The following is a 27,453-nucleotide window of genomic DNA, read 5'->3' as shown; positions in this document are numbered from 1 at the left end:
AAGAGGAGGAAGGTATAACTCCAAAACAAAGCAAAATGGGTAGAACTCCAACTCAAAATGAGTATAATTGAGTTAAAAATACATATACAATTTGACGGGGTAAAATGAGTATAATTGAGTTAAAAAAACGTATCCTCTAATGAATCTTAGTGCTTGATGATGTCAGCATTCCTACGAACGTGTCCATTGCATTCGATAAATATTTATCCTTGTTAGGCATGATCGCCACAACTTCGTATAGATAGCCTGAAAACTCTATATTCTCCTGGTATCTTGACCCTATTTGTGGTGTATAAGCGCTAACCACTACTTCCTCACATATCATTGCATTATCTCACATTCACCGTGTTATTCTGCAGTTCTGTATTAATTAGGAAATCTACCCCATTTCACCTCATCATATCCCAAATAACACAACATGTACGATTGTGCCCATTGTACTAAACCCTTCTATAGCTCTTCCACCCAGTATCCCGAAGACGTATATACATCTGAGTCTTATAAGCATGTCTATCAAATCCCAATAGCTAATATTTAGGGTTCTCGCATTTCAAGAAGCAACATACAAACTATAACCCTTTTTACTTCCCCATGCATGCACCCCTCACCCCAGACACGCTCTCAATGAATAATAATGACTCCCATTTTCTATGGTCGAAACTAGGGCTGTAAACGAACCGAACAAACACGAACAAGGCCTTGTTCGTGTTCGTTCGTTAAGAAAATAATGTGTTCACGAACGGTTCACAAACACTTACTGAACGAGATTTTATGTTCGTGTTCGTTCATTAAGGAAATTAATGTGTTCACGAATGGTTCACGAACACAAATAGAATTGGCAGAGCCTAGAGATTGAGACCGATGTATTCATTAATGTGAATAATGAAAGTCTGTAAATGAATCCAATGAACGCGAACAAGGGCATGTTCGTGTTCATTCATTTAACCTTAAAAGAACACGGACACTTAATCGAGCAAATATTTATGTTATGTTCGTTTATTTAAAAATGGACATTTGTGTTCGTTTGTTTAAAATCCAAACGAGCATAACTGAACAAAGATAAACGAACATGTATGAACAAACGTAAATGAAGACAGATATAAACAAACTTAAATGAAAACACTTAAATGAACACAAATTAACAAATATAAGCCTTTAAGTAGATGACCTGTTCAGATAATATTTAATTATTTTCTATTAATATTAATATATAAATGAACATAAATAAACAAACATAAACGAACATAAACAAACGTTCATGAACATAAATGAACAAACGGAACATCTGTTCATGCTCGTTCGTTTAACTAAACGAACTTCTCGCCGAACGGTTCACGAATAGTTCACCGAACGTTCGGTTCGTTTACAGGCCTAGTCGAAACCAATCACACAATAAGTCAAAGAACACACCAACACACGACATGTCAACACAAACACAATCGTTGTACTGAACGAGCACGCAAGCACGACAGGTCAAGAAAACTTAAAAGTTAAAAGACAACTAACACATAGCAAGCTGTATTGCCTCATAAATCAAGTTACTTCTTAATTCTTTAAACTATCAAAACAAAATTTAAACCACGCATATAGTTCAAGTGCCCCACAGTGGAGGTAGTTTAGTCATGATCTTGCTCAAAACTCGTTTGAGGGAGAAACTTGCTACCAGTCGGGAAAGGTAGAAGACTTAGTGGCCTTAAAGACACCGTGCACCTCTTATGGATCACTAAACAACACTTGATCTCGTTGTACCCAAATAACTGTGAACCAACCAGAAAAACTCACGATTTATGCGAGAAAGTGGCTGCCGTCTTGCCGAAACAAGGACATACCTCATCAAACAACATTAAGGGTGTATACGAACAAACTTCACAATATCATTGTCTGACAGTGTATAAACCCCAAGTTTTGGAGAAACTGATGGAAAAAACTCAAGATATAGACCAATCGACGAGTCAATGCCATCGACATTTAAACAATTTCATGACTAGTGGCAACTAGCTCCATAGGACCATATCTGAAATGGTTTATACGTGCTTCCTCGTCAAGAGTATTGTTAAAAGTCGAGAAACTCTTTATTTCAACATTCTAAAGAAAGATAAAAACATACACACTTAAAAGAAAGAAGGTATCAACCGGTTGTCTCACGGAGGTTATAACCGTAAAGATGACACGACTCAAAACCCAAAATTTTTAGAAAATATAATTTGCAATTTCATTTCATATTTTACATAATAAAAGCTAACCAGGTACAAGATGACACACTAGCACCATCTCAAACCCTAGACAACAAATTCAAAATTCAACCGATCCACAACGGGTCAAAACCCCAAACGTCATCCATCCGACGGCCAAGATCCGACCCAAGACCCGACTCACAAACACCCTCCGTCTAAAACCTTCGAACTCAGTTTTCCCCAATTCCATTCACTTTCTTGAATCAAATCAAATCTTCAAGAATCCACTCAAATTCAAAAACCCACATCTAATTTCACCCAAATTCAAATACCCATATCTCAATTTCACATGAAAGTACCCAATTGAACTCCAAAATGATCGTACGGACCTACGGCCGTAGGAGCAGTAACAGCAATAATAATAATAATAACAACAGCCGTAGCAGTAACAGCAATAATAACGAGTCTTTATCTCAAGAAAGCCCACAAGATTTGGATTTGGATTTAGACATCGAACCCACTTTCAATTTCGCCTTCACATCCCAAGAATCCAACTCAATTAAAAACCCATACACTTTCGATTCATTCAATTCCGACCCGTATAGTTTCGATCCTGACCCGGAATCTCGCAAAATACCCGTTTTACCACCGAGATCGAAGAAACCCAAGACGGAGGTGAAGGACAAGAAGGGAAAGAACCCGAAGAAGGTGTCGAAAGAGCTGCGGGTGGTGACCGAAACAGCGACGTTGATGGAGACACAAGAGTTTGGGGAAATGATGGAGCATGCTGATGAGGTGGAGTTTGCTTTGGATGGGTTGAGAAGAGGGCAGCCGGTGCGGATTCGGCGCGCGAGTTTGTTTTCGTTGTTGATGGTTTGCGGGACTTTGCAGCAGCGCAGACTGTTGAGGACTCATGGGTAATTTGGTCATTTTAGTTTTCAAGATACCCTTTTGGTGAATTTGTTAAATTATTTGAATTTAGGTAATCAAGGTGAAATCTTGGAGAAAATGGTGATATTAGTTAATTTAGGGTTTGGGAATTTGAAAATTAAGGGGAAATATTTATGATTATTATGATGATATCATACTATGCTGGGATCTTGTTACTGTATAGTTGCATTTGTGTGTTTTGAGTTCTGTTTTGATGCAGTAGCTATTAGCTAAATATGCAGAGTAGACTATTGAGGACACATGTGTAATTTGGTCATTTTGGTTTTCAAGAAACCATTTTGTAGGATTTGTTAAATTACTTGAATTTAGATTTGTGTGTGTTTATGTAGTTAAGGTGAAATCTTGGAACAAAGGGTGACATTAGTCTATTTAGGGCTTGGGAGTTTAAAAGTTGATTATGGTTTCTCTTTTCGGGGGAATCTATATCATTATTATAATTATGATCATATCATACTGATACATTCAATTAAAGATAATGGAAAAGCGAGTGCTTGGTGTGTGTGGTTTTGTTATTTTTTTTTGTGTGTGGGGGGGGGGGGGGGTTACAAGTTGGCCATATCCATGTTGTTGTCTTTGTTGATGGTTTGTGGGACTTTGTAGCAACACAGACTGTTAACGTCTTATGGGCAATTTGATCATTTTTTAAGGTTCAAGAAACCTTTTTGATGAATTCTTCAGATTACTAGAATTTTGTACATTGTGATACAATTGCGCTATATTTCTGTTAATTTGATGAGGTTATTTACATAATTAAGTTGAAATCTTGGAGCAGATGGTGACATTAGTCTATCTAGGGTTTGGGAATTTGAAAATTAATTGTAGTTTCTGTTTTGGAGATAATTTGGTTATTTTGCTTATCAAGAAACCCTTTTTGAAGAATACTTAAATTATTAAATTTAGATGTTTATGATACAATTGTGTTTGCTTTTGTTGTTTGAAGAGGTTATTTAGGTAATCAAGGTGAAATCTTGGAACAAATGGCGATATTAGTGTATTTAGGATTTGGGAGTTAATATATTAATCACAGTTTCTGTTTTGGGGGGAAACTATTATGATGATATCATACTGATGCATCCAATAAAAGATTTGAAAAAATGACTGTTGTGTGTCCGCGGAGATCTTGTTAGTTGTTACCGTGTAGTTGCATTTGTGTGTTTAAGTTCTGATGCAGTACTAAAGTGCAAAACCAGAGGGGTGTGTGTAGGGTACAAGTAAGTCATATATATGTTGTGTCTATATGCTGTTCTTTACATGGTTAATTTGGTCATTTTAGTTTTCAAGAAATTCTTTTAAAGAATTCTTTAAATTACTTGAATATAGGGTCTGGGAATTTGAAAATTAGTTATAGTTTCTGTTTTTGGGATAATTTGGTTATTTTACTTATCAAGAAACCTCTTTGAAGAATTTTTTATGTTACTAGAGTTTAGATGTGTGTGTTTGTTTCTGTCATTCGATGAGGTTATAGTTAGTATTATGTTGTTTTGTGGTATTGTTTAGGCTTGATTAAAGAAGGATACTATATAGTTGCATTTGTGTGTTTTAAGTTCTGACGTAGTAGCTAAAGAAGGACAAAAGTTGCGGTTCATATGTATGTTGTCCATATGTTGTGTTCTTTGTAATCCATACGTTTTGCTCTTTGTAATTTCAAGAATATTGGAGCGAAACTGACATTCGTACATTTAGGGTTGTGGCATTTACAAATTAGTTATAGTTTTGGGGGAAATAGTTACATGTATCCATTATGATGGTATCATACTAATACATTGAATGAAAAATATAGTTGCGTTTGTGTGTTCAAGTTCTGATGTAGTAGCTAAGGTGCAAAACCAGACGTGTGTTTTTTTTTGTGTGGGGGGGGGGGTAGTTGGTCATATGAATGCTGTATTCTTTGTACTTTCAAGTTTAATATCAATTCTTTTTGGTTGTAGTGTGTACTGTGTGGTTAACAATAACTGATCTTATTTACAGGACGGCAAAAACAGTTATTGATGCTGTATTGGGGCTCAATCTTGATGACACCCCTAGTAACCTGGCTGCTGCAGCTGTATTTTTTGTTTTGACAAATGATGTAAGTTGCTTTCATTTTTTTATAAATAACTACCTTTTCAGTTTTTTTAAACGATAACTGTCGGTCAATATCATTCTGTTTTTTGTCGGTCAATTTCTTTGATCTTTTGTTATTACTGTTATGAACCGACATTATATTATGAAATAATTTACCGAATGATGTGTTTGTTATCTAATCTATATCTCATTTCAGGGCCATGAAGATTACATTATGGATTCACCTAATGTTATCCGGTTCTTGTTAAAACTATTGAAACCTGCAACTGCATCCGTTACTAAAAATAAAGTTTCAACCCTTGGTAGTAAGCTTGTAGCTTTAAGCAAAGATGCTCCTATTTTTAATGACGGGAAGGGAGATGAGTCGTCTTCTAACGCTATTTTACAAAAAGTTGAGGAAATTCTTGTGAGTTGCAAAGAATTGAAGCCGAGAAATGATAATGACAGTGACACAAAAAGACCCGAGTTGAATCCAAAATGGCTTGCTTTATTAACAATGGAGAAAGCTTGCTTGTCCACTGTTTCTCTTGAAGGTATTTGCATGGTTCGGTTAGATTCTAGACATGATATGCATAAGTGGATACAGCAAAATAGGTTGTTTAATATACCTGTGATGGACAGTGAATTATACTTATTTTTTTGATAAGCCATTAGTTTTGAACTTTTGTATGAGTTGGAACGGGACAGTTCGGGTCGGGTTGACCTGAATCATTTTTTGTTTAAAAAGCTTTAATGCTGTAAATTATGATTTATAAAAAAGTATAATATCTCAGTGTCTGTTTTTTTTAGTAAAATGATTTGGGATGCTTTATGCATTAAGTACGCACTTTGGGCAGCTTTTGACCCGTTTCATTTTAAAGTATTTTTTTTTTATTTGCCACATTTGTAACCCGCTAGAGATTAAACCTAACCCGAATCACACTGTTTATAAGTATGCGTTAATCAATATGACAAACACCTGATAAGTTATAATCTTTATTTCAGATTGTTTGCTTTTTAATCGTCTAGATGAAAACTACAAAAAGTTTAACGGGCTGGTAATCGGTTTTTTATTTATATTATTTTAGAGACAACTGGGACCGTTAGAAAGATGGGTGGCAACTTCAAGGAAAAACTAAGAGAGCACGGTGGACTTGATGCTGTTATTGACATCATAAGGGAATGCCATGGTGTTATGGAGGTATGCGCTTTCGGTAAAATAACTTCATTTTCAAGGGTATTTTGGACATTTGACAAATAGTAATACATTTTATGATCTCATAATTATCTGCAGGGATGGTTAAAACAACATTCATCTCCGACCCCCGAGTCAAAAGTTACTGTTAATCTAGAAAGCCCGTTGCTTTTATTAAAGTGTTTGAAAATCCTGGAAAATGCTACATTTCTTAGCATCGATAATCAGGTAATGGCATAATGCTCATAATTATGAATATAAGTAAAAAAATTATTGTTAACGTTGAATGCATTGTTTCATAATGCAGAGTCATTTGCTTGGAGTAGAAGATGATGACTTTGATTATCGACATGTTTCTCAGTCTTCAACAAAACTTATTCTTGGTGTCATTAAGATCCTTTCGGGTACTAATCTTTTTTCATATTTTTTTTCATTTTTAATATCTGATGAAATTAACTTATTTTGCTTAGTTTTCTTAATCTTTTTTTTTTCTGCTATTGTTTCCAGGTGTTTCCTTATTAAAAGAATCGTCATTCGGTCTTTCCAATGGGACTGTTGTGGCTGATGACAAAGGTATTAACAAACTGTTATATTATTGCAGTAACAGTTAAGTTTCTGTAATTATATTTATCACAATATAATTATTTTAAAATGCACCGTTGTGTTTACGGGTCAACTCAATCTGGCCCGTACGAAAATGATAAGTTTTGACCCGAAACCATTTAACCAATTTTTGATTGACTTGGCTTTATTATTTTTTTAACCAGCAGTTGACAACAATGAGATCATATGCATCAGTTCTTCAATCGAGAATTGCAGTATGGATCAGGTCGCATCCCAGAAGACTTCTAAAAATAGTCAAAGTTCGTTTCAAAATCAAGCGGGTTCGTCAAAATCCGATCCGTTTTCCGGGTTCAATGGTTTGTCAAAGACGAAACCGAAAACTTCAACTTCCAAATCGACAAAAGTTGGTAAAAAAGCTGGAAGTAGTCAACACAGTATGTTTGACTTTGAAGAAAGTGATGATCCTTTTGGCAGTGAGGACCCGTTTGCATTTGATGAAGATATCGGTTCACTACAGCGTAAGTATTCAACTTCCAAATCAATAAAAGGAGGTAAAAAAGGTGGAACTCGTCAAAGCGATAAGTTTGACTTTGAGGAAAGTCAAGATCCTTTTGGTGACCCGTTTGCGTTTGATGAAGAAGATGGACTGACAACGTGGGACGTGATGTCCGGGAAGAAAAATAATACGTCACAGCGTCAGAAACGCAATTCAGTAGTTGAAGAAGACGGAGACCAAGAGTCAGATTTTGACTTAATGATGATGAGTCAACAAGATTCCACCAATGCAGAACCCCGTGATTCTCCTCAAGCTTCTTGTTCACATGTGAACGATGATGAAAAATTCAGTCTTTTAGCTGATTGCCTTCTTGCAGCAGTCAAGGTAAAAACATTAATAAATGACCATTTTATCTTTATTTTTCTAATACTTTAAAATATCATACAAGTCGATCTTTGACTTCAGATTTATTTTATTTACCCATTTTCAGCTTAATTTTTTTAGCCCAATTTTAATAAATTAAAAAAAAACTCAAAAACAATAGTTTTCTCGAAGTATCGTCAATGTTGATTTAAATACAAATAAAAACTAGGGTATACACAAATATAATGGAAAATAGTAGAATGGTTACTAAGTAAAAATACATAATATTTTAGTTTTGGGTGGGTATATATGAAATCAATCCAAATAAAATTATGACATTAATTGTTTTAAGATTCCGAGTCAAAGTTAACATTCGTCACCTGTTGCAGGTTTTGATGAACTTAACAAATGACAATCCTGTCGGGTGCCAACAAATTGCTACATGTGGTGGATTGGAGACATTATGCGGTTTAATAGCCGGCCATTATCCGTCATTCAATGCATATTTGCCAAGTTTTGGTGATCACAAAGACAAATCAGTCCTTGAGGTTGATAATGATAACAATAAGCGTCTTAATGATCAAGAATTGGACTTTCTCGTTGCGATACTTGGATTGCTTGTTAATTTGGTCGAGAAGGATGGGCATAACAGGTAATTTCTTACTTTATTTATTTATTTATTTATTATTAGTTGAATTTATTTAATATACATATCTTTTTATGCAGAGCACGTCTTGCAGCGACCAGTATATCGGTACCTAAATCAGGTGGTTTGGATTATGAAACTACCGAAGTAATTCCTCTATTGTGTTATATATTTTTGGCAAATCAAGGGGCCGGTGAGGCAGCAGAAGAAGAAAGACAATCGGCTTGGGTGAGTAAAAGCACTAAAGCTTATATAGTTGTATTTCATGTGTGTGTGTGACCGTATGAGGACAGATAAAAACTTTTGATTTTTTTTTTATCTAATTGACCAACATGCCTTTGAGTTAAAAAGAAAACTTTTGTTTGAACTGATAGAAATTTTCGATTTTCAGCTAAATAACCAAAATGCACTTGTTTTTTAAATAAAAGTGTTGATTTTATTAGCTTTGAGCTAAATTACCAAAATTCCCTCGAGTTGCATAAGAAAATCTTTGTTTGATTCTACAGTGACTGATAAGTTCTTTTTTATAGCTAATTACCAAATTACCCTTGTCTCGAGTTGAAAAGATCTTTGTTGACCGTACAGTGATTGATATAAATTGTTGATTTTTTGCTAAATTACCAAAATGCCCTTGCGTTAAAAAGACAACTTTTGTTTTAATTCTATTGTGACTGTTAAAAGTTGTTGATTTACTAAATTATCAAAATGCGCTTGAGTTGTAAAGAAAATACAGGGTCTGATAAAAATTGTTGATTTTTTAGTAAGTTACCAAAACGCCCTTGAGTTGTAAAGAAAATATTTCTTTTCCCTACAATTGTCTGCTCAACAAGAATTGCATTATTTGAATCTGATTGAAATTGACGCATTTTAGCTAAATGACTAATACATCGTTGATGTGTAATTTGTGCAGAACAATGAGGATCTTGTTTTGGAGGGAGAGAAAGAGGCAGAAAAGACAATCGTCGAAGCGTACTCGGCCCTTCTTCTTGCATTTCTATCTACCGAAAGGTTGGTTGACTTTTTTACTTCACAGTTGAAAAAATTATGTTGACTTTTGTTCTAACGGGACCACGCGCTCTTTTGACTTTAACAGTAAAAGCATACGCAATGCCATCGCTGAATGCCTTCCAAACCGCAAGGTTTCTATTCTCGTGCCTGTTCTGGAAAGATTTGTGGTATGACATTTTTACCCTTTTAAACACCTTTTACCATTTTAACATTTGTGCCTAGGGGTGGCAAATGTGACCCATTGGGTTGAATGGGTTGTAATAAAATGTATATAATGGGTCAGAATGGGTCAAAGCTAAAAAAAGTAGAGGATTGAAACGGGTCACAACGGTTTGACATTTCTTGAGTTTTTTTAATTATTTTTTTAATGGAACAAGAAAAACGGATGAAACTTTTTAGTTTTTTTACTTTTTTAGTTTTTGATTTATATTTCGAGATATGATTTTTTTAATTATTATTTTTTGAATATTTTAGTGAGGGTTTCTGAAATCTCCATTTTGACCCATTTCAAAAACCCCTCATTAAAAAATTCAAAAAAACTAATTAAAAAATTATAACTTGAAATACAAATCAAAAACTAAAAAAGTAAAAAAAACTAAAAATGTTTCCTCGGTTTTTCTCGTTCCATAAAAAAAAAGTACTCAAGAAATGTCAATCCATTTTGATCCGTTTCAATCCTTTTCGTTTTTTAGTTTGACCCACCCTGACTCGTTATATACATTTTATTACAACCCATTCAACCCATGAGTCACATTTACCACCCCTATAATTGTGCCATTTTAACCCTTTTTACTCTTTGTGTAGGACTTTCACATGTCGTTGAACATGATATCGGAGGAGACTCATTCAATGGTGCTCGAGGTAATCGAATCGTGTAGGATGCAATGAAAGGAGAATCTTGTACAGCTTCAACTTCCTCTTGAAAGAGAGGAGAGTAAGATAGGATGATGTTATAGTTTCATATTCTCGTTCATATTCTCGTTCGGTCTAATTAACCACATTGACCACCATTACATATTGTCGTTTCATATTCTTGTTCGGTCTAATATTCATTTTATGTAAGGTTTTCATTCGTAAGATGTGTTTTCGGTTTCACCATCTCGGTGGTGGTTGTGTTACATGCCTATGCACCTATGCTTGTATCAGTTGAGTTTAAGAAGTGTCGTTTTTTTAGTGTTTTGTAGTATGAAGATGGTGTAAAATATTGTGTTAGTATGCATAAATCGACAAACCTTATTAACCGCAGATACTTGTATTTTGCCATTGTTTAGTTAATATTAGTTTAAAAGAACTAACAGAAATTATATTTTGTGTATGTGTAACCTTATTTAATTTAGGCTAATCGGCCGATTAATCAGTCAATGGTCAAATCCAACCAAAATCAGTGGTTTCTGGTGAGATTCCGGTAAAAATCAGTGGTTTCTGACGAGTTCTGACAAAAATCAGCGGTTTACAGTGAGATTTTAGCCAATTTTCCGGCCAAAATGTGTTGTGAATGTATAAAACTGAAACTTACATATAGAAATGTGTGCGCGTATATATAAAACTTAAAAATTATACATTAAAATCCGATCTGATTAATCCCGTTTAATCTCGATTAATTGCTAGTCCCCACCTTACCGACTAGCGATTTTTACAATACTGGCTATGAGCTATATTGAGAAATAACAATAACAATAATAATAATTCAGATTCAAATAATGCTTCCAAAAGATCAAAAGCTTTAAGTAATAATAATGTAAATATTAGAAACTAGGTAATGCCCACCGCGGGTGGCGCAGTGGCATTAATTCATTGATGCTAATTCGGCCGATATCGGCTAAGTTTGTTACCTCCCTGACGCTAACTCAAAAAATACATTTGTGAACACCCAAAATAGTTTAGTACACGTACAACTTTTGATCAAAGCGACATAAACTCGATCGTTATTGGTTATGTTTGTTATGCTATCGACACTGAACCCAAAAAATAAATTAGCTAACACCCAAAATAGCAGTGACACTCATATAGTTTATGATATTAAAAACACATATTTAAAGTGAAGTTTATTCAGTCGGTAAACTCGGGTGTTGTGGCGGTGAGTCGACGTGATTCTGTCACTAACGATTACGTTTCTTTCAGACGGGTGATTTGATTCCCCTTGCTGCTTTACAAACTACGTACAATAATAATGCCCGCCCATTTGAAGAATATTATTATTCTCTCCTTTTAACTGTTTGTTCTGTCTCACTGAGTGAGTGGATAAATTTTACTATTTCTGGTTGAACCCTGAATTCCTTACTAATTTGCTTGGTGATCATGTCTTTTCAATTCCTTTAGCACGTTGTATGATTTTTCATGATTGAAAAACTACTCGAGAATCTGCCCGCATCAAACAGGGCTAAGATACGACCGAGCTTTACTAACTACAATAACAACCGCCCATTTTGTTCTCCAGTTCTAATTTGAAGAATATTATCTCAAAGCGCGGAGTTCTAAAGCTCAAAAACACACGTAAGAACGTAAAAAACAAAGTGCGGAGTTCTAAAGCTCAAAAACACGTCATACGACGTTGGTATGATAGCTCCTCCTTAGATGATGACGTTGAATAAGACGCCATTGTAGATACAGATTCTTATAAACCTCATAATAATAATAATAACAATAACAATAATAATAATAATAAGTTGTAAAAGAAAATATTTTTTTACCCTACAATGACTGATAAAAAAAAACTTCTAATTTTTGCTAAATGACCAAAATGCCATTGAGTTGAAAAGAAAGTCTTTGTTTGACCATACATTGCCTGATAAAAGTTGTTGATTTTTTAGTTAAATTACCAAACTGCCCCTGCGATGAAACGAAAATTTTTGTTTTGACACTACAGTGACTGATAAAAATTGTTGTTTTGTTTTTGCTAATTATCAAAATGCCCTTGAGTTGAAAAGAAAATCTTTGTTTGACTCAACAGGTTAAAAATTGCTGATTTTTAGGCCCTTGAGAATAAAAGAAAATCTTTGTTTGGCCCTGCAGTGACTGATAAAAATTGCTGATTTTTAGCTAAATTACCAAAATGCCCTTGAGTTGAGAAGAAAATCTTTCGAGTAAAGTGCCATTTTCGTCCTTGTTGTTGGGCAAATAATGCGAATTTATTCCAAAAAGTTTATTTTTTGCGTATGTACCATTCACGTTTTCCAATTCTTGCCAATTACATCCAAATCACTAACCCCGTCAATTTAATCGTTAAGTCAGGGGTAGACATGTCTTTTCACTCTTTCTTTATTATATGAGTAAAGTGCCAAAATCGTCCCTGAGGTTTAGTCACATTTGCGAATTTCGTCCAAAAATATTTTTTTTCGCAATTAGACCCTCGATTTCTCGATTTTTCCCAACCGTTGCCAATTTCGTCCAAATAGTTAAGTCAGTCTAAATTCAAACTTAACTCAGGGGTGTTACCGCCCTTTTACATGTTTGTTTACATTATTATTTAACAGGGTTAGTGTTTGTTTACATGTTTGTATCATTTTGAGAATATTTTAGACCTTACATAATTCTTTAACTTTTGAAGAAAATATATTACAAGAACCAGTGATCACATATGCATGTCAGTATTGAACCGAAACACGAATTTGATTATTTGAACATACACATTATTGAAATGAAGAGGCTGCGAGTTGAACCGATGACGTTATGATAACCTACGAGTTATGTTTATCGAGGAAGGCGAGTATTAGATGGTTTAGCTTTTCTGGAAACTGTTCTTGAACAAAATGGCTCCCTTCCTGCACATATTCTATCTCTAGATTCGACACGAACTGTTGAACCGATCCACTCGTTATAAACTCTTTCACTCCCGGAAACTTCAAGAAATAATCTTTCTCCCCTATTATCAGTAACATTGGATTCTTGATCACAGGATCTTCTATACCATATTCTTCATTACTTGACCTATAACAATACAATATTCATAAGCACACACTTATGTTCGTTCGTTTAAAAAATGAAAATGTTCGTCTTTGTTTATGTCCGTTCATTAAAATTCTAAACGGACATTTCATGAACATATATAAACGAACATATGTGAACAAGTGCACTTGAACACAAACAAACATAAATGAACACGATTTATTTATTTTCTATTAGTATGTAAGATATAGTTTGTAAAAATACAAATACTATTCAGGGCCGTCTTAGAGCATGTGTGAGCTAGGCAATCATGCAAGGCCCATCGAGGTTTGAGGCCCATAAGTTTTTTATTTATTTGAATATATATCATATATTATTATATGAGTGTTTAATTTCTTTTAATATATTTCAAGGCCCATTTTTATAGCTCGCGCAAGGCCCACAACGACCATCGTGCTCTTAGAGACGGCCCTGATACTATTTAATTATTTTCTATTATTTAAACGAGCATAAACGAACAGAAATGAACATTAATGAATGTAAATGAATGAACGAAACACAGTGTTCATGTTCGTTCATTTAACTAAATGAACAAAAATTTGTGTTTGTGTTTGTTCATTTATTAAATAAACGAACTTCCCGCTGAACACGAACAGTTCACTGAGTGTTCGGTTCGTTTACAGTCCTGGCCTCAGACGAGTACTATAAAAAGGCATATAAATGCTTTTTTTTCAAAGATCGACGATAATTATTTTCTATTAATATTTAAACGAGCATAAGCGAACACATATGAACGAACATAAATGAACGTTCATGAATGTAAATGAACGAACGAAACACAGTGTTCATGTTCGTTCATTTAACTAAATGAACAAAAATTTGTGTTTGTGTTCGCTCATTTATTAAATAAACAGAATATAAACGAACTTCCCGCTGAATCGTTCATGAACAGTTCACTGAGTGTTTGGTTCGTTTACAGTCCTGGCCTCAGACGAGTACTAGAAAAGGGCATATAAATGTTTTTTTTTCAAAGATCGACGATAATTGTGATAACCTTAAACAACAAAAAAATTATTATATAGCAATAGACAGATACAATATGTGTTAAAGTGTTAATTATATATACAGAAACATTTTAAATAATTCTGGGCCCCTCTTGATTCGGGCCCTGAGCGGTGGCTGAGGCCCAAATAGCTTCGGAAAACGGCCCGACTTCCACAAAGTGTATATTGTGCAGCCTCTAGTTTTTAGGTTGGTGTCTAGTCGAGTACCAAACCAAATTTACGTCCTTTTTGCCCAACTCCGTTAAAATTTTCTTTTAAGTTGAAGGGTATTTATGTCATTTTACACATAAGGGACTATGTGTAAAACGGGTCTGGTACTCAACTAGACATTCGGGATAAACCTCAGGGATATCAGAGGCCTCTTGAAAAAACAGGTTTGGTACTCAACTAGTCATTCGAGCCCCTCTCGAGGCCCGACTTCCACAAAGTGTATATTGTGGAAATTTTAGTTTTCCAGGTTGGTGTGTATTGTGTTTTAACTTTTTATCTACCTGTAAGGAACTTTGAGTGGTTCAACGAAACCGGATTTCTCGTATAGAGCTGCAAAGGCCGAAAGATCATCGTCGGTCAACCAGGATGGTAACGTGGCACACGGGCTCACAATATCCATAATCTCTTGGTTTTCGTTGGCTATCGGGATTTCACTTCTAGAAAACAAAATGTATATGTTTCTCAAGACTGTTTTTGTATCAAGACGCCCGAAATCAGCTTCGGCTCTTCCAGGTTCCTAGCATAAGCAAAATATAACTCAAAACAGTCATCAAGTGTTATTTTTTTTTTTTTATTTTTTTTTTTTAATAAACTAAAGTTATAAAGTTATATGCATGTTGTATGTATGTTGTATGTTGTAATTCATACCCTCCATCTGTTGATATAGAAACCTTCAGGAAGGTCTGTGTGGTACGTGCGCGGTTTGAAGGGCCGGTGTGGGACGCCAAGCGATATAACTCCGGTTACCCTCTTTGGGTATCGCAGCGCAATGAGGAAAGCTGGTCGAACGCCAAAGTCTTTCGCGATTATGGAAATCTACACGAAAACAAACAGAAAAAGGAGGCTTCTAACGAGCTGAACGAACATGCACACTTAAAAGAAACAATTTTATTGTCCGTCTACGTTTGATAAGAAAATGAACATGTTTGTGTTCATGTATGTCAATTCGTTAATATTCTAAACAAATGGTTCACGAACTTAAACAAAAACTGATGAATATAAACGTACACAAGTGAACATAAATGAACCAGCTTAAACATAGGGGGTGCAAACGAGCAGAGCCACTCGCGCTCGGATCGATAAAAAGCTCAAAACGAGTCAAGCTTTATTGTGCTCGAGCCTCAAACAAAGTTCGTTTTGTTATTGAGCATAAGCTAGAGCCCTGCATGGGAAGCTCGTTTAGGCTCGTTGAGCCTTGTGTGTTTTTAAGTTTTACCTTTGTTGGACTTTTATGTATTAATTTCACATTGTGTAGCCGAACTAGAGCCGAACTTTGGCTCGTTTAAGATACTAAACAAGCTCGAGCCGAGCTTAGGTTCGTTTAAAGTTTTATCAAGATACATATAAATAATTAAAAACGTATATAAATTAATTATTAAATAACAAACGAGTCGAGCCCCATCCAAACCCAAGCTTGAAAAAACAAGTCACGAGCGAGCTCGGCTCCTACTCTAGCTCAGGTTCTGCTCGGCTCGTTTACACCCCTACTTAAACGAATACTAATTAAAAGCAAACATAAATATCCAAATTAAAGTAAAAAATTGCTCTCATTATATAACATCTCAAAATTAAACAAAATGTATCAATTTTTTTAAATTAATACTAATAATAGATAAATTCAAATGAATATTCAAACAAAAAAAACATAAACAAATGAACAGAAAAAAAACGTTCACGCAAGCCTAGCTAGAGCTCTCGTAAGTCAAAAGGAGCTCGAAATGAGCCGAGCTCGAGCTCTAGCAAGTCAAAACGAGCCAATCTAGAGCCTAGTCTAGCTCGGGCTTGACTCGTTTACACAATTACACCCCTACTTAAACGGATACTAATTAAAAGCAAACATAAATATCCAAATTACAACATATTATCTCATTATATCAAACATCTGAAAATCAAAAAAATAATTTCAAAAATTAGTTTTTTACTAAAATTTAATATTTAGTAATAAATAAATTTAAATGAATATTCAAACAAAAAAAAACATAAAAAGACGTTCACGAACATAAATGAACGCCAATCCAATGCACCTTATCAACACCGAGCGAGTCAACGATTGCGATAACGTCGTCAACAAGACCGGAGAATCCAAATTCCTCCGTCTCGGGGGCCGGATCCGATAGCCCGAATCCTCGAAAATCAGGAGCAATAGCTCGGTAACCTGCGTTGGCGATCGCGATCATCTGGTGGCGCCAACTGTACCATATCTCCGGGAAACCATGCAGAAACACCACAACAGGAGATGATGTGTTTCCAATCTCAGCTATGTGAAGCTTCAGTCCGTTGACTTTCACAAACTTATGAGTTATCCCATCCATTTTTGCGTCAAAACAGTCCGAGTTTGACTCGTTTAACTTATAAAGAGCTCGAGTTCAAGCTCGGCTTGTTCCGGAATCCAAACCACCAGTTCTATAGGTTGAGTTTTACCGATAGAGTAGATTTTTAAGCTCGAGTTCGAGTTCTGCTTGCTTATTATTTATTAATTAAACTTTATATATATTTAACATATATTATTTATTTACGAGAGAAATGTGGTTTTCGTTCTTGACAAATATGTGGTTTTAGTCCAACTGTTTGAAATTTACGGTCTTCGTCTAACAGTTTTGTTTTTACTAGCAATTAAACCTAACACAACTAATCCTGTTAACTCTGGTTGTTAAACCCGCCAGCGTGCCTCTCACGTGAGGGGCAATTTTGTTCTTAATTGGTTGTATAATCGTTTGGCCCGGTTATTTACCAACTGTGTCATGATCTAAGCCACCAGAGATGAATCGTAATCCTCGTTTGTTCGTGTAGGGTTTGTGAAGACGAAGATGAAAATGGAATTTAGGAATTAGTGCCGGGGTTTATTTGGGGAGAAAAAAGGACAAAATTGCCACTCATGTGTGGGCAACGCTAATGGGTTTAACGACCAGAGTTAACGGAGTTAGTTGGTTTGGGTTTAACTGCATGTGAAAAAAAAACAAAACTATTTGACCAAAACCGCAAATTTGAAATTATCGGACTAAATCGCAAATTTGGTTAAACCACAAGGGCGAAACCGCAGTTCTGTATTTAGTTATTTTTGTCATAAACTTATATTAAATAAAAACAATATAATAGGCTCGTGAGCCGGCTCAAACTCGATAAATGAAGCTCAGGTAGAGTCTTATTTATTAGATTAACCCATGTAGCCAAGTTTTGATTCGTCGGCTGTGAAAGAAAGAAAAAGATACTGAGTTAAATGAATAAAAAATAAAAAAGAAGTATTATAAAATGAAAATAGAAATAAAAGATACAACCATGCTAACTTTTTAAAATCGCGTATAACTTTTTAATTGTATATGGCCACGCTATCTTTTTGTATAATTTCTTATAGTACGTTATACCCACGTTAATATTATTATTTTACCAAAGATATGAAATTCAATTTAATGCAACTTGAATTATATCCTTGTTAAGTTGCATAACACTCATATTTCTAAAGATATTTTTTATTAAGTTTTGAGTTTTCGGTACCGGAATGGTACTAACATTTCTTGTATTTTGTCTTCAATACAAGCTTTGAGTTTTCGGTACCATCTCGTATTTTTCACCAAGTTTTGAGTTTTCACTTTGTTAGATGTAATTTCAGACTCTAAGACACAAGTCGGTGAATTTGAGGGACTAATAATGACTGTCAGTCATAATTGGTTATGTTTCCTAGTTGTTTTGTATTAATTTGTAATATCTTTGCTAACAAATTATATTAGTCTATATAAACCGAGTAAGGGTTTGACATTATGTGTGACACCCAGCTATTTTAAACCTAATCCGTTACTAATTAATATAATCAAAGATTATGAATAATAAAACATTATGTTTACTAAAATAATGCTATGTTAGTCCAAAAACTCAAAAAATATACGAGTTATATTTATTACGTTAAACTTTGCCGCGCAGCAGACACTGTGCGAGACGAACGTTGGCGATGACCTTTATAAAAATTAAAAGTCCAAAATTAATTAAATCAGCAGGAATTACCCAAAATAATATATTATTAAATGAAAATATTAATAATAGGCCATAACTTATTTTTTTAAAGGCTTCGATTCACGAAACTTAGAAAGTAAGCACATAGGAGCCGGTATAGCACACCATAAGAGCAACAAATCCAACCTTTACCAACACTTGATATCTTTAGACACGTGTTAGATGTGTGTAGCATGTATTGCCATGTGTCGCAAGAAGCATGACAAGTGTCATGATGGATGCCAAGTGTCGACGTGTGAGCATGCCTTTATATGAAAGGTCGGGTGGTAGCTTTGATATACCGAGAAACCCAACCAGTCACGGCACATACACCAGAAATCACCCAACCCAAATGGTCCCCAACTCCTTGATTCCTCAAAACCGTCACTATCACCACCATTCTCATCTCATCTCCATTTTTATCTAAAACACAAAATCTTGAAGAAAACTTGCAAACACATGATGCAAGATCAATAAGTGCGATTTTTAGAAGCATTTTAGGAGCAATTTAAGATCTTTCAAGCTAGGAATACATCAAGAAATCATCACCGTCTCTATTTCAAAACCCTAAGGTAAAAACCACTTCATAAGATTTTGATTTTCATTAAGTTGATGCTCGAAGTTATTTCACCCACATTTGAAAGAGTTCACACAAACAAGCAAACACATAAACACTTGTCAAAATGGAACAATGGTATGATGTGTGTGTGAGCCGTGAGGTGTGTGTGTATGTGCGCCATACACACATGCATACGTACTTGCATGCATGCATTTTGCTTCCATTCATAAGTTTGACAATGCTTGGTTTGATAATTCTTCACGTTTGAAAGATGAAATGGGTTTTTAGAAAGAGAAAGTAGAGAGAGAGAGAGTATATGTGTGCGTATTGGTATGAAAATGTGTTCAATGGGTGTGTTTTGCTCTAGTTGCTTAGAGATGCTTGTGTTACTAGATTTCTATGTACAATGTTTAATTATGTTTTATTAGTTCTTTGTAAAATATGAGTTTTTGGGGGATGATGATTTAAAACAGATTATATAACAAAAATAATCAGAAAATGACATTTTGGTTATATAAAAGAATAGTATTTGATTTGTTAAGTCAGTATGATAAAATAGGTGCTTTAAAAATAGGTAATTGGTGTAAAATGCATGATTTTGTGAAAAGTTTTTAGACCTGCACCATAATGGATAAAATTACTATTTTATACAGTAAATATAGAAGTTTGTCTAAAAATTTGAAGCCATAATGCTAAGTTATGCTTATGGTCATAATCGGTGCAAGACTAGATGTTAAAAACGTTAATTTTGACACATTAAAATGAGATTTTGTAAAAATGTTTTAAATCAGGTTACAAAATACTAATCTCATGAAAAATGAAGGTATTTGAAGTTATATATATGAACCATCGTGCTTGGTTAATCATATGTAACGTTTGCTTGTTAAAAAGCCGAAAATACAACTTTTCTGTGCCAAAACGAAAGAGTTTTAGAAACAGTTTTAGATCAGCAACTAAAACCAAAATATTGATACACATTATATAAAATGATGTATATAATAAGCTCAAGTTGATAAACATTGATCTTAGGTGGTTCGCGTCATGAAAGATGACGCGAAAACGCAAAAAATAACCGTTTTTATGAAAAATTTACGGAAATCAAAAACGAAAATACTTTTATAAACTAAATCATAAAGCATATATATTTTAAATATATAAAGTGTTTTCATACTTAAAACAATAATTTTCATACAAAAACGTAACCGGTTCGCCGTTAGATGTGAAACCGACAAAACCGGAAAAATAATTTTAATCGTATAACGTTTTACAAAGCTTTGAACAAACTACATATTTTCAATTATAAAAGTATTTTAAAACTTACGTTAATAAAAATAAATAATATATTTATTATTAAATAAATAATAATTTTTATGTACATGACTTGATAACTGCTTTATGTGCATATAAGTAAATAGTTAGACATAGGAATATTAGGTAAGTATATTGTGTTAGGAATTGTGTGCTTATGTGAAAACTAATAAGTTGGACTTAACCGAACGAAGAGTCGCCAACGGCTCGTTCGAACAAAATATATTAAAATAATAAATTTAAAAAAAAACATTTTTTAAAATGAATCGTTTGTATGAAATATCTTATATTGGATGAACTACTTAAAAAAATATATATATTATTTGTATCATTAAAAACGTATACTGTGCTAATACGACACGAGCAATCAAATATTAACGAGCTTTACTGACTAATTCCTGGTAAAGATTAGTTTCTCACAATCATCACTTTTTAAATGTTTTTAATGTTTATAAATGTTTTGGGGAAAGAACACGTTTTATGAATTGCATTTTATTTTTACAAATGTATTAAATGGGTTGAGTTAAATTAGACTGGCGTGAAATACTTAGGTAAGGAAACAACTGCCTAAATATAGTATGAGTGTGAAGGCAAGGAAACAACTACATGGTCGTTATAACTGTTAACCTCAAGTAGAACGTAGAAATATTAATAGATCTATTGGGGTGATACCCTGTCACTTTCCATTCGCTCTGGGTAAAGTTGTGACGAATATTTTGAGTATGGTATGTTTCGGATTATTGATTTAATAGGCATACATATGTCATATTCTTAGTTAGTTTATGACTAATGATTTATTCAAAGAAATAAAATGTTAATATTAAAAACTTTGGGAAAGTTTTGTTTAAATGTTACAATTGTAAGAATTCGAAGAGGATTTTGTGTGAATATAATTTGTCACACTTTGGATTTAAAATACTACATTCATACGCTTTTGCTATTAAAACGAAAGTTGACTTCATGCCGGTAAAGGATGAAGTAGTTTTATATAAATATTTATTCAAAGAAAATGCTTTGATTTGAAACATATATATATATATATATATATAGAAACACCATGGTTTTAAAATATGGTTTTATATATCTTGAGAACCCACCAACCTTTGTGTTGACGAAATTTTTAAACGTGTTTTTCAGATAATTAAGACATAAGCTTCGTGAAGGAATGTGGGAAAAAAGGGTGTCACGTTTGAACCGAAAAAGTTAAAAAAATGTTTTAATAAATGCGTACTTGTAAAATCATGTGCGAAGATTTTATATTAATAATAAATGTCCAACTTATATAAATGTTTGCGTTGGAATATTATTGTCTAAACATCGTCTGTCACCGACCAAATTATTTGATGAAGTCTTCTGCTGTTCGTGTTGGCATTTTGCGTCATATGGCGTCCAGTCAGCTTTTTCATATTTTGCAAAAATGTGGTGTAGTCATAACTCTCCTCATAACTTTGCAACAATCATTATTCAATCATTTTTTTTGCATTTCTAATTTTTTCAATTAAAATTAATCAAATAATATTTCATTAATTAAATAAATATTACATGAAAAAAAAAACTACTCGCCCCCTTGTCCTAGTCTTCATTAGCACCACCGTCGCCGTCGTCCTCGTCTTCATCATCAAACTCGTCTTCGTCTTCATTGCTGCCCTCGTCCTCGACTTCATTACACCCGGAAGGCGTCGAAACATCCAAGCATGTTGGACCAAATCCGCCATAGATAAGTTTTAGTGTACGTTTTAATCACGAAGACATAATTAGTTAAACTACATTTTATTTATGTAAACACGAGCAAGTTTTAAAGTACGTTTTAGTCATGAAACATAAGGTTTTGATAAACGTTATAATCATGAAAGCATATATTTGAGAAATCATTACTTGTCTTATATGTTTTTATCATTAAGACAAAACATTTTCAAATCAACGGGTTTAATTATGCATTTAAAATATGGGAATTCACGAACATTATTTTGACTTTTTAAGAATCAGGAAGAAATTTGTGTGCATAACAAGCATTACATCGCATGTAGGACCACTACGTTAATCAATAGCTGTGATTATTCATAAACGTCGAGTGCTCGCTTTTCCACCTTGATGTGGTATGAAAATACCACTCCGGCGCAGTATTTGAGGCTTTAAAGCCCTTCCATATCGCCCCTTTACCGGCCCACATTGATTAATTAACTGATAAAAAGATGTACAACCAAATCACCAAGTGCACTATATATATATGTGACAAACCTCATCATGATTCATCCAAGCCAACTAGTCATATATACTTACCCATGGATCAAATCAAGCATTCTTACATCAAAGTTAATGGATTAAAGCTCCATGTAGTTGAAATCGGGTCCGAGTCATCACCAGCGGTCATTTTTCTACACGGGTTCCCAGAGTTATGGTACACATGGCGCCATCAAATGATCGCAGTCGCAAACGTGGGTTTTAGAGCCATTGCACCCGATTATAGAGGATACGCACTATCTGACGTACCTCAACAACCCGAAAAGGCCACATTCCGTGACCTAGTCAGTGATATGGCCTCCATCCTTGACTCTTTCGCCATTTCGAAGGTATAACTGTAAACCAAGCTATTCGTTAGAGTTTTAAAAGTTTGAGCCGAAATAAGTAAAAAACCCAACTGTGGCACGGTTTCACAAGTTTTAAACCAAACCACAAACACTCGTAGCTCGAGGATTCCCATCATCACATGCTACACTAGACATGTTAGGTGGATTTAAAGCAAATTAACAGGCTCATCACATGGTTCGACTCGGCTAGAGGTGCTTACAGCCTGGTTTTGACGGCTTTATGTTTAAATCATAAACCAAACAATTAGTTACGGTTTGAAAATTTTGAAACCGGTTAATTGAAAATTACTAAAAAAAACCGACTATGTAACGGTTCACAGTTTTAAACCAAGCCATTAACACATCTAGTTTGAGGATTCACATATGGCAATTGACAAACTAGGTGGATTTTAGAAGTTGATTAACTGTTAAAATATAATAGAAAATTATTTATAGTTTCACTATAAAAAATTGGCATAACGCAACCTTTATTTACAAAAACAGTTGCATTAGACTTAATGCAACATTTTTGTTACGCAATACAACTTCTTCTTCTTCTTTTTTTTTTTTGTAAAATAAAGATTGTCTTAGGTCAATTTCTTGTAGTGTTATTTTTTAATATTTAAAATATCTAGCTAAAATTGGAAACCAAACCACCTTTTTCATGCCTACTTCGACTTTGTCAGGCGTACGTGGTTGCTAAAGATTTTGGATCGATGGTTGGGTACTTATTTGCACTATTTCATCCAGAAAAGGTTGCGACAATAATAACAATTGGGCTACCATTCATGCCCCCCGGTTCGCACCACGGGTATCTAGCTCTCCCCGAAGGTTTCTACTTTCGAAGATTTCGGGTACTCATTGTATAATATATACATAAAAATGTGTGTTCAATACAGATCCTGATCATGTTTCACTTAAAACTGGTTCTGGGTCTGTATTGAACGACAGATCTTTATAACTAAACTTTTTATAGGAACCTGGAAGAGCTGAAGCTGATTTTGCGCGGTTTGATGCTAAAACCGTTGTGAAGAAAATGTACATTGTGCTATCTAAAAGCGAAATACCTATAGCGGGTGAAAACCAGGAGACACTGGATCTGGTTGATCCGTCGGAACCTCTGCCATCTTGGTTCACAGAGGAGGATCTTGCGGTATATGGAGAAGCATATAGCAAGTCTGGATTTCAAACCGCTCTACAAGTTCCTTACAGGAACTTAGACGATCCAAATGCATATCCGCAACAAGGGTTGGGTGATATAAAAGTTGAACATCCGGCATTGTTGATCATTGTCACACCCCGACCAAAGGCGGCGGAACATGCTGAGGTGTAACGATTGTCCATAAGCACATGACACTAATTAAAGTGACAGTATTTAATAAACTCATTTCATTTCACAACATCGAAAATGTCACATAAAAATTATCCATAAAATAACCATAAACAAGATATCACAAAATATGGCAAATTGTTATTGTTCATTTTTACTAATATCCTAAGGTCTTTGATGTCGTTTTCTTCACAATCATAAATCAACCAAGATGCAAACCTGCAACATTTCATAAAATAAAGTTTGTCAACACAAAGGTTGGTGAGCAATTCATAAGTTTAATCATATTAGTATATAATAAAGATAGCCACAAAACTTGCATACGAAACGATAAATAAAAGTGGTAATTTGGATAAATAGATATCGCTAAACACATTAGCGACACCTAGCTATATGGGGATGCCAAATAGTCTAGGATTTTATAATTATCGTTAATTGCATTACGTTAACGACACCTTGCTATAAGGGAATGCCAAATAGTCTAGGATTTTATAGTTCCACCAACCAAAAGCGATAAACACATAGGCATATAAGCATAGAACACCAAATCGAGCAATTATTTAGGTAAAGTATACAACTACGTTTGTGGTTTAAGATTCAAATATAAAGCATTTTGTTGAATAAGTATGAAATGTCACCCCCAAAATAAAAGATGGAAAATGGGGTATGAAGTACTCACCTTCAAGTAGTAAACTTGAAAGATGATAATTTGGAGATTTGTCGGAACGACGAGTTTAACGCACAATGCCTAAAAAGAAAAGAAGTCTTGAATTTAGAAGGGTTGTCTTGAAGGTCTTTAAACAAAATAAATGTTGAGAAATGTAAATAATTAAAGTTCAAGGTTTAAAATGTGACTATTTAAGAATTTATAATAATAACCCTTTAAAAATGTAAGTTTGCTCGAAACCGAGTTAAAGTATCTAACCTTAATATTTACTCAACCTATGTTAAGTAATAAGGTGGGTAAAATGCAAGAATGCAAATCCCTTTGGAATAAAGATACTAAAACGGGTTTTTTTTTATCGAATGTTCGGGTTGTCGGTTCGGGTCTTGATAATTGGTCAAACCCAAAGTCAACTTTCCAAAATATTGAATGTTATGAGATAACTCAATAAAATTTAATAAGACTTAACCAAGTATGTAGTTCCACTGTTTTAGAACTAACAACGCACGTTAAGCGAGTGTTCGGTTTTGTCGGTCCAAACTTTGTTATGAGATCAAGTTGGATCCAACATTTCCAAGTACTTAAGAAAAAATATTTAAAAATCAATTTGTAACTATTTTTAAAGACATATACAAGTCTTGATGGCTAAAAAAAACATACTTGTGTGTCTTAAGCGAGCAAGAATCGGTTTGGTTCGGTTTCCATCTCACAACAAGTTCATAGATGGTTTTCACATGTCCAAACACTAAATAACTTGTATAATAATGTACAAATAAAAAAAATACCAAAAGTTAACAATAAAGTCTTTAAACAAAAGTTCGGTTTTCGGTTCGGATCGTGTTTCGGGTTAAGACCGAGGTAAGATTCTACAAACCCATAACCATAGAATTTGTAAAAATGATTTTAGAAACTTAGATCTAACACTAAGTATGTTTAAACAAACAAAACTAGTAACAAAGTTCGGTTTACGGTTTAGAGCTATTTACGGTTAAACCGAAGCATAGACTCTTAAAAACCTATAACCATGGAACTTGTAAACATGACCAACAAACTAAAATAAGCAAGATTAATATGTATGAACAAGTTATATAGATGTATATATATCAAGGACACGAAGTCCTCCATGAAGCCTTGCCTTATGGGGTCCGAAACCTCACCGACCGGAATCGGAGAAGTAACTACCAAAGGTAAACAAGGGGTGTATATTATATATATGTTGCACAACCATAAACAAGCATTAATAAGGCTACATAAACTAATTAAGATGAAAGACCAAAATCCTTCAAGAACACTTAAGAAGATAACCTTGAATCTTTGATGTTTGAGAGAGTTTTTTTTTTTTTGAGTTGTAGCAAGGGAAAATGAAGAGGAGGTGGTGTATATATAGGGTAATGTTGGTGGTCAAATATAGGTGTGAGACACAAGAGTTTTCATGCAAAATGGATCAAGACAAAAACACAAAACAAAAAAAAAAAATAAATAAATAAATAATAAATAAAAAAAAAATATAATGTTTTCAAGACCCAACAAGTGTGAAACAATATTGTAACATAAATCCATCATTTTGATTATAACATAAGCTTCGGTTTACAAATCGGGTATATTTACATAATAAACAAATACAAAAACGAATACAAACAAGACCCGAAATTGACGAATGTCACAATCATTTCGGGAGAATATTATCTGGTCAAGTTCTCGGGAATGGAGGACTATGTAAAGAGTGGGACAGTCCAGAAGTTTGTACCGAATCTTGAAGTCGAATTCTTGCCTCAAGGTTGTCATTTTGTTCATGAACAGTTCCCGGACAAGATTAATAAGCTCATACTCGATTTTCTTAATCGCAACAAATGTTAGGGCTTTGCATTTGTTAGCGTTATCTATCTATCTATGTTAGGTTTGAAATAATTGGCAATTATAGTTGCCAAATTCGATAAAATGTTTAGGCATGATAATGCCTTATCGACCAAGTGTTAAGTATGTGTGTTACTTTCTCATGTGATATGTAACTTTTAATATTCTACAACAAAAATGAAATGAGTTACTTTTGTGTGTCTAGTAGAATGATTACTATAAAGGGTAGGAAAAAAATTAAATTAGAACTTGAGGTTTTCACCTCTTTAAATTCCTAGTAAAATAAGGTAAGCATCTCAAAATGCAAGGTTGATTTTGTATTATGCTATTTATTATTATTATTATTATTATTTGACATTATTTTGTTATTTAAAAATGCTAAGGGATGTTTGCTTACCTTATTTAAAACAAAATTTAAACGTAAATATGTTTGTTATCCTTATTAATTTGTTAATTCAAGATTTATTGGTGGGATTCAAGCGAGCCCATGCCAGGACTTCAGTCGATATCGGCCTGGGCCGTTACAATACTATAGTAACTGAAAAAAAAACCTAAAAAACAAAATAGTGACATGCGTAAAAGGATATC

General features: G+C 34.0%; 3 protein-coding genes across 4 annotated transcripts; 2 read left to right on the top strand and 1 right to left on the bottom strand.

Annotated features, from left to right (window-relative positions):
- Positions 1–2,446: 2,446 nt before the first annotated feature.
- Positions 2,447–10,384, top strand: LOC143612775 (wings apart-like protein 2). 2 transcript variants are annotated; one of them, XM_077086684.1, is made up of 13 exons: positions 2,447–3,091; positions 5,094–5,193; positions 5,386–5,722; positions 6,257–6,369; positions 6,463–6,591; positions 6,671–6,767; positions 6,871–6,936; positions 7,134–7,807; positions 8,176–8,438; positions 8,513–8,660; positions 9,343–9,440; positions 9,526–9,607; positions 10,245–10,384. In XM_077086684.1, the coding sequence occupies exons 1-13, from the start codon at positions 2,550–2,552 to the stop codon at positions 10,326–10,328; spliced, it is 2,733 nt and encodes a 910-aa protein (XP_076942799.1). In that variant the 5' UTR covers positions 2,447–2,549; the 3' UTR covers positions 10,329–10,384. The 2 variants fall into 2 exon arrangements, with proteins under 2 accessions (XP_076942799.1, XP_076942793.1); XM_077086678.1 differs by having other exon boundaries at positions 7,131–7,807.
- Positions 10,385–13,117: 2,733 nt separating this feature from the next.
- LOC143611994 (epoxide hydrolase 3-like) lies at positions 13,118–16,911 on the bottom strand. The gene is made up of 4 exons (XM_077086085.1): positions 16,624–16,911; positions 15,248–15,415; positions 14,881–15,116; positions 13,118–13,367 (listed from the first exon to the last, which is right to left on the bottom strand). The coding sequence occupies exons 1-4, from the start codon at positions 16,909–16,911 to the stop codon at positions 13,118–13,120; spliced, it is 942 nt and encodes a 313-aa protein (XP_076942200.1).
- Positions 16,912–22,731: 5,820 nt separating this feature from the next.
- LOC143611984 (epoxide hydrolase 3-like) lies at positions 22,732–26,896 on the top strand. The gene is made up of 4 exons (XM_077086078.1): positions 22,732–23,020; positions 23,704–23,871; positions 23,994–24,270; positions 26,654–26,896. The coding sequence occupies exons 1-4, from the start codon at positions 22,733–22,735 to the stop codon at positions 26,866–26,868; spliced, it is 948 nt and encodes a 315-aa protein (XP_076942193.1). The 5' UTR covers position 22,732; the 3' UTR covers positions 26,869–26,896.
- The last annotated feature ends 557 nt before the right edge of the window (positions 26,897–27,453 follow it).

This window comes from Bidens hawaiensis, unplaced genomic scaffold (genome assembly GCF_021521415.1).
Source record: "Bidens hawaiensis isolate Kalapana, Puna unplaced genomic scaffold, B.hawaiensis_p1.1 tig00002236_1, whole genome shotgun sequence".
Classification (NCBI taxonomy): domain Eukaryota; kingdom Viridiplantae; phylum Streptophyta; class Magnoliopsida; order Asterales; family Asteraceae; genus Bidens; species Bidens hawaiensis.
Note: the sequence above shows the minus strand (reverse complement) of the source record. Positions and strands in the feature narration are given on the sequence as shown.